This window comes from Oncorhynchus mykiss, chromosome 21 (genome assembly GCF_057628025.1).
Source record: "Oncorhynchus mykiss isolate SJ-2025 chromosome 21, ASM5762802v1, whole genome shotgun sequence".
NCBI classification, from domain to species: Eukaryota; Metazoa; Chordata; class Actinopteri; order Salmoniformes; family Salmonidae; genus Oncorhynchus; species Oncorhynchus mykiss.
Window position 1 is genome coordinate 54309031 of NC_143042.1, and position 18401 is coordinate 54327431.

Genomic DNA, 18401 nt, shown 5'->3' on the forward strand with positions numbered 1-18401 from the left:
AAGAACGGTAAATCGTGTCTAATATAGCCGACAGCTATCCTTCACCCGAGGTTGTGTGTTTATGAGTGTGTGTAACTTGTTTCATGGGTTTCTTTTTTGCTGGCTTGTGATGTCTGGAGCCTGTATTGTTATGTGCGCTCCTCACTGCTTGCCTAGATTATACGTGCCGATTGACTCACCACCGCGCTGTTTGGAGCAGGGAAAGATCAAATGAGCACATTTGTGATAGAGTGCCTCCTAGAATGGTTGTGTACTCTTTCTAACCTGCTGATTACAGCGAGTGCTTGAACCTCTGATTGTGTTTATGCATCACACAAATCCCACCATCCCTCTCTCTGCTGTCCTCCGCAGTTGTGAGCTTTTTCCGTTGATTCTTTCATCTGAGGCACCGCATTTAGTTACAGTTTTCCTGATGGAAAATATATAGATCTGTACTCAATTCTCTATTCTACACGGCAAAGGCTATTATAGGGGGGGTTACACATGGCTACCCATGTATTTCCGCAGGGGGGAACCACTACTTCAAGGTCTCACCGATTGAAACGCTATTAGTGCGCACCACCGCTAACTAACTAGCCATTTCACATCCGTTACATACATACTGAATTCTATTCTATTCTATTCTATACTATCTTAGTTTATGCCGCTCTGACATCTCATGCAAATACTTACATATTCTTAATTCCATTCCTTCACTTTAGATTGTGTGTATTGTTAGATACAACTTCTTAGATATTACTGCACTGTTGGAGCTAGAAACAAGCATTTTGGTACAAAATTGCAATAACGTCTGCTAAACACGTGTATGTGACAAATAACATTAGATTTGATTTGAAATACCTCACCCCTCCATGCCTTATTGCTTAATCACGCATCATCATATATTTTCAAAAACAAAAACAATTATTGTATCCTGTGAGCCGAATTGTAAAAAAAAAAAATACATCAATTAGAATAAAACAAGTATTTAACAAAGTCGTTGTGTCATTGAGCAGGAGTTTTGCTGTGTATTATCTTACCCACATACTGTCAAATCAATTTCAAGGACAGAGAACCTGTTTTGATGGAACAGTTTATGCTGTCCTGTAGGTACGACCCCCCCCCCCCCCCCCCCCAGTTATAATCCAGGGTGATTATAGGATACCATATCATTCCACAGGGTCAAACTCCAGTTCCCATGGGCTGCCATATATGCATGTTTGCATTCCTCCCTTACGCAAATGACATTGACTGAGGAGTCTACAAACCCGAGGAGTATACTAGTAATGGGATAAAGATGTTCATGAGCTAACTTTGGTCAATTCTGAACTCAACTCAGGATAACCGTTGACACGAAGGTGGCTCACCATTCAGGTAAACCAAAGACGGCCATATTGACAGTCTAGTAAAAGAAAGGCTGCACCTCTAATAGCCTATTTGCAGCAATAGAATTTGCAGGATAACTTATTTTTTTCCTTTTGATTTAGGCAAAAACTTAGTTGTCCATGGAATGCGTTTTTTAACATTGTCTCAATGAAGATATTGGCATTCGACTCACTGGGCTGTACACGCAAGGTATGCACACAACAATACAGGCCTGGCTTGAGTTAGTTACAGGTGTTGGATCAATATCCTTCCTATGTAGCGTGGTTGGAGCCTGAATTGGAATGTGAAGCTAACTGAAGCTAGCTATAGAAAAGGTGGCTTTAAAAAATTCAGAATAGATCTAGCTAGCATCACACTATTGGCCTCTGGTTTCCCTAAATCAGACACTCATTAAGTTAAATGATAAGAATGAAACCAGCAGATGCTGCAGCCATGCAGAAATGTAGTTTGATAACATAAATTACACAGTCCTCCTCAGCCCTCCATGGTTTATACATAACTCAAACTCCACAGCCCTCCACGGTTTATACTGAAATGTCATTGTAACCAATGTTACCTCAAAACAAATTAGGCACTGAACAAATTTCAAGTCTGCTGAGCGCAAACTTGAATGATGTGAAAATTCTGTGTAACTTCGAGTTTGAGTTTACTGTGAACACTAAGGATGTACCCACTTTAAGTTACAGTTTTAACAGTGGCCAAGTAGGCTTCTGTGGCTATTTGATCATAATGTTATCAGAACTCAGGATAAGACGCAGATGCAGACAGCTAGAGTCACAGATGTTTATTGAAAAACAGGTCAAAGGCAGGCAGAGGTCCGTAATCCAGGGCAGAGTTAATAAGGTACAGAACAGCAGGCAGTCTTGGGGTCAGGAAAGGCAAAGGTTTGTAAACGGGTCAGAGTCAGGCAGGTACAGAAAGGCAGGCAGGCTCAGGGTCAGGGCAGGCAGAATGGTCAGAACTGGGAAAACTAGGAAACAGAACTTGAAAAAAGCAGGGAGATGGGAAAATACGCTGGTAAGATCTGACAAGATGAACTGGCAACAGACAAACAGAGAACACAGGCATAATTACACTGAGGATAATGGGGAAGAGGTGTGACACCTGGAGGGGGGTGGAGACAAGCACAAAGACAAGTGAAACAGATCAGGGTGTGACAAATATGGGCCTATCAGAGTGGCCAACCATAAAGAAATATGGAGAAAAAGCATCCCATAATATTTTAACATGTAAATAGCTGTTATTACATTCAGCCAACAGTAGCATCCAATGTGTGGTGATCGATGTAGGCCTACATTCCATTAGACTTGAAAAAAACATCCAGGCTTGACCTTTAACCTGTTGATCCACTTGTCCTTCAGACAAGGACGTGACTGAAAATCTTGTTGTGCTGTTAGATGCAAGAAACCACTTTAACAAAATAAAATGCATTATTATTCCCATACCACTATTACGGAACATCAGACATATTATGCTACCCTCTGCCTATTGGCTACTTAGCTTATTCAAGCAAGTCTCAATATACAACACTTCCCCTTCAAGACAAAACATATCTTTAACTGACTCGCTTTTCAAAGATGTCCAAGAAATGTACATGTTTTGTGCTCTTGTAGGAAGCAATCACTCCCCTACTGCTGACTACAAATGATCTAAAACTGGGCTAATAACTCACTAACTAGCAAAGGATGTGAACAAAATGTGCACATGGCTACATGCAGCTCTCGTTTTGATCTCAAAACAAGCGCATCTACTCACGACCGCTCATGCTGTAAACACAGTCCAGTTCAAAGTAAATGACACAGAACCATATAGGTTAAAACTTCTTTGGGACAGGGGGGAAGTTTTGAGTAGCTTGGATAAAAAGGTCCCAGAGTAAACTGCCTCCTACTCAGTCCTAAAAGCTAAAGTTTCTATACTGTTTGAATGATGTCTGTGAGTATAACACAACTCATATGGCAGGCAAAAACCTGAGAAAAAAATCCAACAAGGAAGTGGGAAATCTGAAGTTTGTAGTTTTTCAAGTCGTTGCCTATCGAACATACAGTGTCTATGAGTTCATATTGCACTTTCTAAGGCTTCCACTAGATATCAACAGTCTTTAGAACCTTGTTTGATGCTTCTACTGTGAAGGATGAGGGAATAAGAGCTGATTGAGTCAGCGGTCTTGCGTGAGCTGCTGTATCTTTTCTGAATTTTTATAATGAGTATTTCTGTATTTGAATTTGGCGCTCTGCAATCTCACTGGATGTTGGCCAGGTGGGATGCTAGCGTCCCACATACCCTAAAGAGGTTAAAAACAGTTTCCCATGCTTGTTCAATGAACCATAAACAATTCATTATTGAACATGCACCTGTGGAAAGGTCATTAACTTCTTATGGCTGCAGGGGCAGTATTGAGTAGCTTGGAGGAAGGGTCCCCTAACTAAACGGCCTGCTCCTCAGTCCCAGTTGCTAATATATGCATATTATTATTAGTATTGGATAGAAAACACTCTGAAGTTCCTAAAACTGTTTGAATGATGTCTGTGAGTATAACATAACTCATATGGCAGGCAAAAACCTGAGAAGAAATCCAAACAGTGAGAAATCTGAGATTGGTCGATTTTCAACCCAGCCCCTATTGAATTCACAGTGGGATATGGATGAAGTTGCACTTCCTAGGGCTTCCACTAGATTTCAACCGTCTTTAGAAACTTGAATGAGGCTTCTACTGTGTTGTGGGGCTGAATGGGAGCTGAATGAGCCAGGTGTCTGGCAAAGAGCCAAGGGCTGGTCATGCGCAATTCACATAATAGTGACCTGCTTTCCATGGCTTCTCTATAAACAAAGGAATTCTCCGGTTGGAATTTTATTGAAGATTTATGATAACAACACCCTAAAGATTGATTCTATACTCAGTTTGACAAGTTTCTTCGACCTGTAATATAACTTTTTGAAGTTTTCGTCTGACGTTCGGATGGACCTGCACGAGCGTCTGGATTTGTGTACTAAAAGCGCTAACAAAAGTAGCTACTTGTACATAAATAATGGATATTATCTAAGAAATCAAGCATTTCTTGTGGAACTAGGATTCCTGGGAGTGCATTCTGATGAAGATCATCAAAGGTAAGGGAATATTTATAATGTGATTTCTGATTTCTGTTGACTCCAACATGGCGGATAATTGTATTTATTTTCTGAGCATCGTCTCGGATTACTGCATGGTTTGCTTTTTCCGTAAAGTTTTTTTGAAATCTGACACAGCGGTTGCATTAACCTCTTGGAACTGTAGGGGCAGTATTGTCATTTTTTGAAGAAAAAAAACGTTCCCGTTTTAATGCCAGTGGCAGGTCATTGGTAAAATTAGAAAGAGTAGAGGGCCTGGAGAGCTGCCCTGTGGTACTCCACATTTTACATGTTTGACATAAGAGAAGCTTACATTAAAGAAAACCCTTTGAGTTCTATTAGATAGAAAGCTCTGAATCCACGATATGGCAGAGGATGAAAAGCCATAACACATACATTTTTTAAACAACAGGTTATGGTCAATAATATAAAAGTGTGCACTGAAATCTAACAATACAGCTCTCCAGAATCTTCTTCTTATCAACTACTTTCAACCATTCATCGGTCATTTGTGTCAGTGCAGCACTTGTTGAGTGCCCTTCTCTATCAATATGCTGAAAGTCTGTTGTTCTTTTGTTTACAGAGAAATAGCATTGTATTTGGCCAAACTGGCAGCAAGCTTATAGGTCTGCTTTTAGAACCAGTAAATGCTGATTTACCACTCTTGGGTAGCGGAATTACTTTTGTTTCCTTCCAGGACTCAGGACAAAGACATTCCTCTAGGCTCAGATTAAAGATATGACAGATAGGAGTGGCTGTAGAGTCAGCTACCATCCTCAGTATCTTTCCATCAAAGTTGTCAATGCCAGGAGTTTTGTCATTATTAATCGATAACAATAATTTGTCTACCTCTCACACAATAACATTACAAAATTCAAACCTGCGATGCTTTTCATTCATTATTTGTTTTTTTACGCATGAATATGATGGCTCACTGCTCGCTGTTGGCATTTCCTGCCTAAGTTTTCAGACTTTGTCAGTAAAGTAATTAAAACAATTGCCAACATCAAATGGTTTTGTGATGAATAAGCCATCTGATTTTTTATTTGATTTATTCTTATTTTATTTTAACTTTATTTAACCAGGTAGGCAAGTTGAGAACAAGTTCTCATTTACAATTGCGACCTGGCCAAGATAAAGCAAAGCAGTTTGACAGTTAGACACAACGACACAGAGTTACACATGGAGTAAAACAAACATACAGTCAATAATACAGTAGAAAAATAAGTCTATATACAATGTGAGCAAGTGAGGTGAGATAAGGGAGGTAAAGGCAAAAAAAAGGGTATGGTGGCGAAGTAATATACAATAATATACAATAAATACAATAAATACAAAGTAAATACAATATAGCAAGTAAAACACTGGAATGGATTTGCAGTGGAAGAATGTGCAAAGTAGAGATAGAAATAATGGGGTGAAAAGGAGCTAAATAAAAAAATAAAAAAATAAATACAGTTGGGAAAGAGGTAGTTGTTTGGGCTAAATAATAGATGGGCTATGTACAGGTGCAGTAATCTGTGAGCTGCTCTGACAGCTGGTGCTTAAAGCTAGTGAGGGAGATAAGTGTTTCCAGTTTCAGAGATTTTTGTAGTTCGTTCCAGTCATTGGCAGCAGAGAACTGGAATGAGAGGCGGCCAAAGGAAGAATTGGTTTTGGGGGTGACCAGAGAGATATACCTGCTGGAGCGCGTGCTACAGGTGGGTGCTGCTATGTTGACCAGCGAGCTGAGATAAGGGGGGACTTTACCTAGCATGGTCTTGTAGATGACCTGGAGCCAGTGGGTTTGGCGATGAGTATGAAGCGAGGGCCAGCCAACGAGAGTGTACAGGTCGCAGTGGTTGGCAGCATATGGGGCTTTGGTGACAAAACGGATGGCACTGTGATAGACTGCATCCAATTTATTGAGCAGGGATTGGAGGCTATTTTGTAAATGACATCGCCAAAGTCGAGGATTGGTACGATGGTCAGTTTTACAAGGGTATGTTTGGCAGCATGAGTGAAGGATGCTTTGTTGCGAAATAGGAAGCCAATTCTAGATTTAACTTTGGATTGGAGATGTTTGATGTGAGTCTGGAAGGAGAGTTTACAGTCTAACCAGACACCTAGGTATTTGTAGTTGTCCACATATTCTAAGTCAGAGCCGTCCAGAGTAGTGATGTTGGACAGGTGGACAGGTGCAGGCAGTGATCGGTTGAAGAGCATGCATTTAGGAGTTGAATTTGTCTTTCTCCACATAATTTGGCTTCCGGCGCCGACAGAGATGGCCGCCTCGCTTCGCGTTCCTAGGAAACTATGCAGTTTTTTGTTTTTTTACGTGTTATTTCTTACATTGGTACCCCAGGTCATCTTAGGTTTCATTACATACAGTCGAGAAGAACTACTGAATATAAGATCAGCGTCAACTCACCATCAGTACGACCAAGAATACGCTTTTCGCGACGCGGATCCTGTGCTCGGCCTTACAAACAGGACAACGGAGTGGATCCCATGCAGCGACCCAAAAAAACGACTCCGAAAAAGAGGGAAACGAGGCAGTCTTCTGGTCAGACTCCGGAGACGGGCACACCGTGCACCATTCCCTAGCATTCTTCTTGCCAATGTCCAGTCTCTTGACAACAAGGTTGATGAAATCCGAGCAAGGGTAGCATTCCAGAGGGACATCAGAGACTGTAACGTTCTTTGCTTCACGGAAACGTGGCTTACTGGAGAGACGCTATCCGAAGCGGTGCAGCCAACAGGTTTCTCCACGCATCGCGCAGACAGGAAAAAACATCTTTCTGGTAAAAAGAGGGGCGGGGGCGTATGCCTTATGACTAACGTGACATGGTGTGATGAAAGAAACATACAGGAACTCAAATCCTTCTGTTCACCTGATTTAGAATTCCTCACAATCAAATGTAGACCGCATTATCTACCAAGAGAATTCTCTTCGATTATAATCACAGCCGTATATATCCCCCCCAAGCAGACACATCGTCGGCTCTGAATGAACTTTATTTGACTCTTTGCAAACTGGAAACCATTTATCCGGAGGCTGCATTCATTGTAGCTGGGGATTTTAACAAGGCTAATCTGAAAACAAGACTCCCCAAATTTTATCAGCATATCGATTGCGCAACCAGGGGTGGAAAGACCTTGGATCATTGTTACTCTAACTTCCGCGACGCATATAAGGCCCTGCCCCGCCCCCCTTTCGGAAAAGCTGACCACGACTCCATTTTGTTGATCCCTGCCTACAGACAGAAACTAAAACAAGAGGCTCCCACGCTGAGGTCTGTCCAACGCTGGTCCGACCAAGCTGACTCCACACTCCAAGACTGCTTCCATCACGTGGACTGGGACATGTTTCGTATTGCGTCAGACAACAACATTGACAAATACGCTGATTCGGTGTGCGAGTTCATTAGAACGTGCGTTGAAGATGTCGTTCCCATAGCAACGATTAAAACATTCCCTAACCAGAAACCGTGGATTGATGGCAGCATTCGTGTGAAACTGAAAGCGCGAACCACTGCTTTTAATCAGGGCAAGGTGTCTGGTAACATGACCGAATACAAACAGTGCAGCTATTCCCTCCGCAAGGCTATCAAACAAGCTAAGCGTCAGTACAGAGACAAAGTAGAATCTCAATTCAACGGCTCAGACACAAGAGGCATGTGGCAGGGTCTACAGTCAATCACGGACTACAGGAAGAAATCCAGCCCAGTCACGGACCAGGATGTCCTGCTCCCAGGCAGACTAAATAACTTTTTTTGCCCGCTTTGAGGACAATACAGTGCCACTGACACGGCCTGCAACGAAAACTTGCGGTCTCTCCTTCACTGCAGCCGAGGTGAGTAAGACATTTAAACGTGTTAACCCTCGCAAGGCTGCAGGCCCAGACGGCATCCCCAGCCGCGCCCTCAGAGCATGCGCAGACCAGCTGGCCGGTGTGTTTACGGACATATTCAATCAATCCCTATACCAGTCTGCTGTTCCCACATGCTTCAAGAGGGCCACCATTGTTCCTGTTCCCAAGAAAGCTAAGGTAACTGAGCTAAACGACTATCGCCCCGTAGCACTCACTTCCGTCATCATGAAGTGCTTTGAGAGACTAGTCAAGGACCATATCACCTCCACCCTACCTGACACCCTAGACCCACTCCAATTTGCTTACCGCCCAAATAGGTCCACAGACGATGCAATCTCAACCACACTGCACACTGCCCTAACCCATCTGGACAAGAGGAATACCTATGTGACAATGCTGTTCATTGACTACAGCTCGGCATTCAACACCATAGTACCCTCCAAGCTCGTCATCAAGCTCGAGACCCTGGGTCTCGACCCCGCCCTGTGCAACTGGGTACTGGACTTCCTGACGGGCCGCCCCCAGGTGGTGAGGGTAGGCAACAACATCTCCTCCCCGCTGATCCTCAACACTGGGGCCCCACAAGGGTGCGTTCTGAGCCCTCTCCTGTACTCCCTGTTCACCCACGACTGCGTGGCCACGCACGCCTCCAACTCAATCATCAAGTTTGCGGACGACACAACAGTGGTAGGCTTGATTACCAACAACGACGAGACGGCCTACAGGGAGGAGGTGAGGGCCCTCGGAGTGTGGTGTCAGGAAAATAACCTCACACTCAACGTCAACAAAACTAAGGAGATGATTGTGGACTTCAGGAAACAGCAGAGGGAACACCCCCCTATCCACATCGATGGAACAGTAGTGGAGAGGGTAGCAAGTTTTAAGTTCCTCGGCATACACATCACAGACAAACTGAATTGGTCCACTCACACAGACAGCATTGTGAAGAAGGCGCAGCAGCTTCTATCTCAAGGCTATCAGACTGTTAAACAGCCACCACTAACATTGAGTGGCTGCTGCCAACACACTGACACTGACTCAACTCCAGCCACTTTAATAATGGGAATTGATGGGAAATTATGTAAATATATCACTAGCCACTTTAAACAATGCTACCTTATATAATGTTACTTACCCTACATTATTCATCTCATATGCATACGTATATACTGTACTCTATATCATCGACTGTATCCTTATGTAATACATGTATCACTAGCCACTTTAACTATGCCACTTTGTTTACATACTCATACTAATTTTGCACGCCCAATTTTTCTATTTTTGATTTGTTAAAAAAGTTTGAAATATCCAATAAATGTCGTTCTACTTCATGATTGTGTCCCACTTGTTGTTGATTCTTCACAAAATAATAAAGTTTTATATCTTTATGTTTGAAGCCTGAAATGTGGCAAAAGGTCGCAAAGTTCAAGGGGGCCGAATACTTTCGCAAGGCACTGTATTATTTATCCCCTCACACTGTGTACAAGACAGTAGTTTTGGAATTGTTAGTTAGATTACTTGTTGGTTATTACTGCATTGTCGGAACTAGAAGCACAAGCATTTCGCTACACTCGCATTAACATCTGCTAACCATGTGTATGTGACACATAAAATTTGATTTGATTTGAATTTCATTTAAAGTACTTCAAAGTTTTTTTCCATAATTCTTTATAATATTGGTCCTTGCTTCATAATACAGTTTCTTCTTCTTTGTGTTGAGTTTAGTCACATAATTTCTCAATTTGCAGTAAGTCAGCCAGTCAGATGCGCAGCCAGACTTATTAGCCACTCCTTTCCCCCCCCCCATCTCTTTCAACCATACAGTTTTTCAATTCCTCATCAATCCATGAAGCCTTAACAGTTCTAACAGTCAGTTTCTTAACAGGTGCATGCTGTTCAATAATTGGAAGAAGCAATTTCATAAATTCATCAAGTGCAGTGTCTGGATGCTCAGACCAACACATATTTGTGACATCATCCACATAAGAGTCACATGGTCCAAATACACCAAGACATTTGTGTATACAGCACAACATAATCTATTTCCCATCGGGGGACTGTAAAGATTTGGGTCCTCAATCCTCAAAAGGTTCTACAGCTGCACTATTGAGAGCATCCTGACGGGTTGCGTCACTGCCTTGTATGGCAACTGCTCGGCCTCCGACTGCAATGCCTTACAAAAGGCAGTGTGTACGGCCCAATACATCACTGGGCCATCCAGGACCTCTATACCAGGCGGTGGCAGAGGAAGGCCTAGCCACCCATAGACTGTTCTCTCTGCTACCTCACGGCAAGTGGTACCCGAGCGCCAAGTCTAGGTCCCAGAGGCTTCTAAACAACTTCTACCCCCAAGCCATAAGACTCTAGAACCTCTAATCAAATGGCTATCCAGACAATATGCATTGACACCCCCCCCCCCCCCCCTCTTTTCATGCTCTCTATTTATTATCTATGAATAGTCACTTTTATAACTCTACCTACATGTACATATTACCTCAATTACCTCGACTAAGCTTTGGCCTCGCATGTTGATACCCGCTGTATATAACGTCGTTGTTATTTTACTGCTGCTCTTTACTAATGTGTTACGTTTATTTCTTAGGTATTTATTTAAAAACTGCAGTGTTGGTTAAGGTCTTGTAAGTAAGCATTTCACTGTAAGGTCCTGTTGTATTCGGCATTTCACTGTAAGGTCCTGTTGTATTCGGCATTTCACTGTAAGGTCCTGTTGTATTCGGCATTTCACTGTAAGGTCCTGTTGTATTCAGCATTTCACTGTAAGGTCCTGTTGTATTCGGCATTTCACTGTAAGGTCCTGTTGTATTCGGCATTTCACTGTAAGGTCCTGTTGTATTCGGCGGATGTGACAAATACAATTTGATTCGTTTTGTATGTGACCAATAAAATTTGGTTTGATTTGATTGGTTTGATTTGGTCCTTCAGAGATTGTTGAGGTTTTACATCAGGTGATGAAGGAACTGAACCGAAGACTGGAGAGACACTTTAATTTAGATGCTGCCAACTTTACGTTTGCAATATTTACTGGATGAATTTGTATTGTAATACAATATTCATTCTAGGACATCTGATTTTATACAATAGGTGCAAACTAACTGTGACAAAAGTAGTGTTTTTCACGTGTTACTTTTACATTGTATTTATTGATTGACATCCCTAATGTCACAATATGCTTTGTGTTTTGCTCCAGCCTAATGACCATTACACGGAAGTAGAGAACAGGTCTTGGCAGTTAAAAGGAATGCATTAACAATACATCGTAGACATGAGACAGGGAACAGATTGGTCACCACTACAGTTGCTCATATCACGTCATACCACATTACCTTATATAAGTGCCCACAGTCAAGATTAAGTCATCTAAGGGTGCACCACGGATTCTAAGACAAACTACTCCTGAACTTCTGAATATTGCACTATAGATACTGGATACATATAACTTGGTGTAGCTCTCGTCAAATAAATTATCAAATCAACCAATAAGACATTTTAGAATCAACAGAATTTTTATTTCACGATAATGGGTAAGTATTTAAATATTCATTATAATAAGCCACATTTGTAATTTTTTTTCTTCTGTAAACTCACTTTGAAATACATTTTCTGTCAATCATATAGAAAAGGGTCCTTATGCATTATTTACAGTACCTTTGAAATGATTAATGGCGTTAATTCATAGAATATCTCTTGTTTTTTTTTATGGCCAACCACCACAGGCTGAAAAAAAAAAAAAAGTGCATCTACTTATCAGTGATCTACAGTGTGCTACCGTTTTGGGAACATATGCTCCTACACATGTTGCTGTGCTACCTGAAACTATTATTATTTTGGCAGCACCGGTGCCCCTAGAAGAAGAAAGAAATTGCTCAGATAATAAATGTTGTAATGATTTCTTCGCTGTCCTTCAGCCTCAGTAGTACGCAAACCTGTGGTGGCACAGAAAGAAAATGGAGATGAGCTTCAAAAGTAACTAGGATTCATATAGATCCAATGTAGGATATATCTCAATCTTAATTTGTTTTATTCTGGTGCTCCTAAACATTGTATTTTGGGTTTAGGAGCAAACTGCAGTTGCAACATTCATTTTTTGACCTATAAATGAATGATGTAAACCTGTTGATTTTTAAAGAGTTTAACTAATAAATGCCCCATGAGCTTAGTTCAACTGTCGTAGCCCATGAGATGCAAAATATATGCTTGTTTTTCCAATTCTGTAAAGTAAATGTAAACAAACACTATACGGTAAGCGGTATCGGAGCGCCAAGTCTATGTGCAAAATGTTCCTTAACAGCTTTTACCCCCAAGCCATAAGAATGCTGGACAATTAATCAAATGGCCACCCTGACTATTTGCATTGACCCCCCACCCTTTGTTTTTACATTGCTGCTACTCGCTGTTTATTATCAGTTTACACCTACCTATATATACAAATAACCTCGACTAACCTGTACCCCCACACATTAAAAACCTTTACAGGATCGGTGGGTCCCCCACGGGACGGTTGAGCTAACGTAGGCTAATGCAAATTAGCATGAGGTTTGTAAGTAACAAGAAAATTTAACAGGACATCTGAAATTGGCATAAAACTTAAATTCTTGTTAATCTAACTGCACTGTCCAATTTACCGTAGATATTACAGTGAAATAATACCATGCTATTGTTTGAGGAGAGTGCACAGTTATGAACTGGAAAAGTTATTAATAAACCAGTTAGGCGCATTTGGGCAGTCTGAAAACAATATTTTCAACAGAAATGCAATGGTTCATTGGATCAGTCGTCAGACTTTAACTGAGGGAATTGTTTATATGTTGTCAAATTTGTATTCAATATAACATTTGAAAAAATGCAACAACAAAAAAATGCTAAAAAAATAATATATGTTTTTGTATTTAGAGATTTAAAAAGTATTCATCCATAATCTGCTGGTTTAAAGTCCACTCCTTGGAATGTCTTCACAAAATTAAACCAAAATATTTAGGCTGACTTCTTTCAGTGTCCAGATTAATGGATTTCCGGTATATGCAAATATGTTCTTATTTAATTAGATATCGCATAATTTTTCATTTTAAATACAATATTTCAGAAAATGTGTAATACAAGAAAAGTATTATATTTGTGTCTACATTCAACTGGTAAAAGTTGATTGTCATATGATTAAGGGGGGAAAATGTATCTATTAGGATAGGATAACTGCAGAACTCAGTTAGCTGAAGGCTGTCTCAATTCATTAATGTTGAATTGTTCTATATCTTAAGCTATAGCTACAGTGGTTGAAACATGAGATGCAGTAAGAAAGTATTCAGATCCCTTGACTTTTATTCTAAAATTGATTAAATACATGTTTTTCTTCATCAATCTACACACAATACCCCATAATGATAAAGCAAAAACAGGTTTGAAGAAATGTTGGTACATTTATTCAAAAAAATTGAATAGCAGCAAATTGGTTTTAAAAGTGCATCATGTCAAAATGTGTAGAATAGCAAGATCACCACCGGTCGACATTGCGCCACTGTCATGACACTCCTTCCTTGGCGAGGATCAAAGGTGCCAGATCAGCTAGGCACATGGGGGACAGATTGACAGATCCCCCCCCCCCTCTCTCCCACAGGAGAGCAGGGAGAGAGGGATTATGGACGGTTTTATGACTTCACAACCGGTCGTAAAATTATAGAGAACTTTCTCTAAATTGCCCTGCAGTATTGTGAAGGTAAAACTCCCTTTGTTACAGAGAGACTCTTGCCACCAAAATGTGGGAAAAGGTCAGTTGGGACTTAAAGAATAATTCTGTCAAAGTGTTATTTATTTTGTGATGTCATTAATGATGGTATAGCTAAATACCTGTATCTCTGAAGATGTACACGTTCGAGCTGTCAGGTTTGCAACTAAATGTTGTATAAAATATATGATTATTAAGTATGACAATACTTTTGTGAAGATTTTAGCCTTCTAAATGAGAATTATTTTTCATCTAAACTTCTGCCCAGTCAGTAGCCACGCCACAGTGAGCTCAGAGTTTGTGCCAGCATGGCCAGAGTGCATAAAAGGTGTTTCAAACTCTAGAGACCAAGTAGACGACGGTGTGAGCCCAATGTCACAAAATTGTTAGAAGCTCTGAAACTCTCAAGACGAGTAAAGACTAAAGACTAGACCAGCACATTCACAGTCTTCAGCTGTGTATGAAAAAGTACTCATAGAACATTGACGATAGACTCTGATACAACCGTGGGTACGCCTGAAGTATCTATTCCAACGAACACTCCAAGACCAGAAAAGCTTTACTGGAAAGGACATTATGACCTCTGGTGGACAAACCAGATTCTTACATCCCTCGATAACTTCACCATAGGACCGATCGAGTTCGACAGAGAGGCGACAGAGAAAGACATCTACAGGAAAACATATATTGTATTTATAATCCGAATGAACGTGGTTAGGGTGCTAAGTTTTCATATTTCTGTGAGCGTAACTTCCATATGTATGTACGATAAATTGACTCTCTTTGTCTCTCCCTCTCTTCATCTTTCCCCACACTCCTTTCCATTGTGTAACAAGCCATCATATCGTGTCAGTCCACTAGGGACTTTTATCTCATGTAAGTGTACTTGTGTATTCTGTTATTATTTAGTTAGTTAATAAATAAATTATTAAATCAGTTTCGTTTAGTACTGAATTTTCAAAAGGACTAGGGTTCTTGCAGATATCATGAGGTCTACGATGTTCAGAATGAGACTGATGAGGTAATAATTAATAATTGACTGTTATTTATGTAAGAGATATCCATATATCTTTAGAGTTTAAGTCGGGAGATAGTAACTCGTTAAACAACTATTCCCATGGTTCCCCAAATTTCTAATGAGTTAATTGTTACATGATTAATTTATTCGAGTAACAATTAAACATAATTAGTTGATTAAATAAATAACAGTCATCAGATTAATGATATTCACGTCACGACACAGCTCATAAATTACATAAAATACACCTATCCAGAAACAAGTCTCTCACAGTTGCCACCTTTTATCCTCATCCCGTCAGTAGAGGATGCCTGGTTGCTCTTTAAAAGTGCTTTCCTCACCATCTTAAATAAGCATGCACCATTCAAAAAATGTAGAACTAAGAACAGATATAGCCCTTGGTTCACCCCAGATTTGACTGCCCTTGACCAGCACAAAAACATCCTGTGACGTTCTGCATTAGCATCGAATACAAGTCAGGAACCAAGGGAAGTCAGGAACCAATATACTCAGTCAGTTAGGAAAGCTAAGGCTACTTTTTTCAAACATAAATTTTAATCCTGTAGCACTAATTCCAAAACGTTTTGGGACACTGTAAAGTCCATGGAGAATAAGAGCACCACTGAGGATAGGAAACACTGTCACCACCGATAAATCTACGATAATCGATCATTTCAATAAGCATTTTCCTATGGCTGGCAATGCTTTCTACCCAGCCAACATCTCAGCACAGCACACCCCACAGCAACTTGCCCAAGCCCCCCCCCCCCCCTCCCTCTCCCAAATCCAGACAGCTGATGTCCTGAAAGAGCTGCAAAATCTGGATCCCTACAAGTCAGCTGGGCTACACAATCTGGACCCTCTCTTTCAAAAATTATCCACCAAAATTGTTGCAATCCCTCTTAAAAGCCTATTCTATTTTCTTTCGTATCATCTGAGATCCACAAAGATTGGAAAGCTGCCGCGGTCATCCCCCTCTTCAAAGGGGGAGACACTCTAGACCCAAACTGTTATAGACCTATATCCATCCTGCCCTGCCCTCTGAAATCTTCGAAAGCCAAGTTAACAAACAGATCACGACCATTTTGAATCCCACCGTACCTTCTACACTATGCAATCTGGTTTCCGAGCTGGTAATGGGTGCACCTCAGTCACGCTCAAGGTCCTAAACGATATCATTACCGCCATCGATGAAAGACAGTACTGTGCAGCCGTCTTCATCGACCTGTCCAATGCATTCTACTCTGTCTATCACAGCATTCTTATCGGCAGACTCAACAGCCTTGGCTTCTCAAATGACTGCCTCGCCTGGTTCACCAACTACATCTCAGATAGAGTTCAGTGTGTCAAATCAGAGGGCCTGTTGTCCAGACCTCTGGCAGTCTCTATGGGGGTGCCACAACGCCCCATAAACTACCCACCACTGCGACCTGTATGCTCTCGTTGGCTGGCCCTCACTACATATTCCTTCTCCACCAAACATTACAGTTGGCACTATGCATTGGGGCAGGTAGCGTTCTCCTGGCATCCGCCAAACCCAGATTCATTCGTCTGACTGCCAGATGGTGAATCGTGATTCGTCACTCCAAAGAACGCGTTTCCACTGCTCCAGAATACAATGGCGGCGATCTTTACATCAATGCTTGGCATTGCGCATGATGATCTTAGGCTTGTGTGCGTGCTGCTGCTCTTTCATGGAAACCCAAACCCGAAGATCCCGACAAACAGTGCTGACGTTGCTTCCTGGAGTGTTGCAACCGAGGACAGATGATTTCTACGCATTTCAGCACTCGACGGTCACGTTCTGTGAGATTGTGTGGCCTACCACTTCGTGGCTGAGCCAATTTAGCTCCTGGAGGTTTCCACTATAATAGCACCTACAGTTGACTGAGGAACCTCTAGCAGGGCAGACATTTTTTAAACTGACTTGTTGAAAAGGAGGCATCCTATGATGGTGCCACGTTGAAAGTCAATGAGTTCTTCAGTAAGGCCACTCTACTGCCAATGTTTGTCTATGGAGATTGCATGGCTGTGTGCTCAATTTTATAAACCTGTCAGCAATGGGTGTGGGTGAAATAGCCAAATCCAGTCATTTGAAGGGGTGTCAGATCAGGAGTATCATCCAATCCGACCATTAACTGTCAATTTACGGATATGATTACGAGTATGGCCATGTCAGCACACTCATACCCTATAGGCTGACTCGTCATCATCGGTGATCAGGCCTACCACCGGTGTGTCATCGGAAAACTTAATCGTGGTTTTGGAGTCCTGCGAGGCCAAGCAGTCGTTGGTGAACAGGGAGTACAGGAGGGGACTAAGCACGCACCCTTAAGGGGCCCCCGTGTAAAGGGTCAGCATGGCAGATGTGGTATTGCATGTCCTAACCACCAGGGGGCGGTCTTCGGGAAAGCCATGATCCAGTTGCAGAGGGATGTGTTCAGTCCCAGTGTCCTTAGCTTAGTGATGAGCTTGGAGGGCACTATGGTGTTGAATGTTGAGTTGTTGTCTATGAACAGCATTGTCACATAGGTATCCCTCTTGTCCAGATGGGAAAGAGCAGTGTGCAGTGCAATAGAGATTGCGTCATCTGCGGATCTGTTGGGGCAGTATGCGAATTGGAGTGGGTCCAGGGTGCAAAGGATGATGGTGTTGATGTGAGCAATGACCAGCCTTTCAAGCAGTGGAGGACGGCTCATAATAATGTCTGGAACGGAGCGAATAGAATTCCATCAAACAAATGGAAACCATGTTGGAAACCAGGGAAAAGTGCTGAGTCACTGCTTATTTTTGTTAGAATGTTTATTTTTGTTTGGACAGTGAAATGAGGTGGCGTCAACTTTTCTTGAGTATACACATTTTTACTATGATACGTTTATTTAGCTTTTAGTGTAATTGTTTTTGATCATAAATATTTGTGTTGATAAACACAAGCATGAAAACATTTAATTGATATATATTTAAGACAACCAACATTTTGGGGGATCCTCGACAATTGTCATACTTGAGTAAAAGAAAAGATAACTTAATAGAAAATGACTCAAGTAAAAGTGAAAGTCACCCAGTAAAATACCACTTGAGTAAAAGTCTAAAAGTATTTGGTTTTATATATTCTTAAGTATCAAAAGTAAATGGAATTGCTAAAATGTACTTAAGTGTCAAACGTAAAAGTATAAATAACTTCAAATGCCTTATGTTAAGGAAACCAGTCGGCACAATTTGTTGTTTATTTTTTATTGACGGATAGCCAGGGGCACACTCCAACACTCAGACATAATTTACAAACAAAGCATTTGTGTTTAGTGAGTCCTCCAGATCAG

General features: G+C 41.3%; 1 protein-coding gene across 1 annotated transcript in view; it reads left to right on the top strand.

The window, feature by feature from the left end:
• The first annotated feature begins 11722 nt into the window (after nt 1-11722).
• The window catches only part of LOC149973521 (uncharacterized), a 31975-nt gene continuing 25296 nt past the window's right edge, over nt 11723-18401 (top strand). The window contains exon 1 of the mRNA XM_090213383.1: nt 11723-11868. Within this exon, the coding sequence (XP_090069509.1) occupies nt 11865-11868 (4 nt within the window). The 5' untranslated portion in view covers nt 11723-11864. The remainder of the gene's footprint in view (nt 11869-18401) is intronic.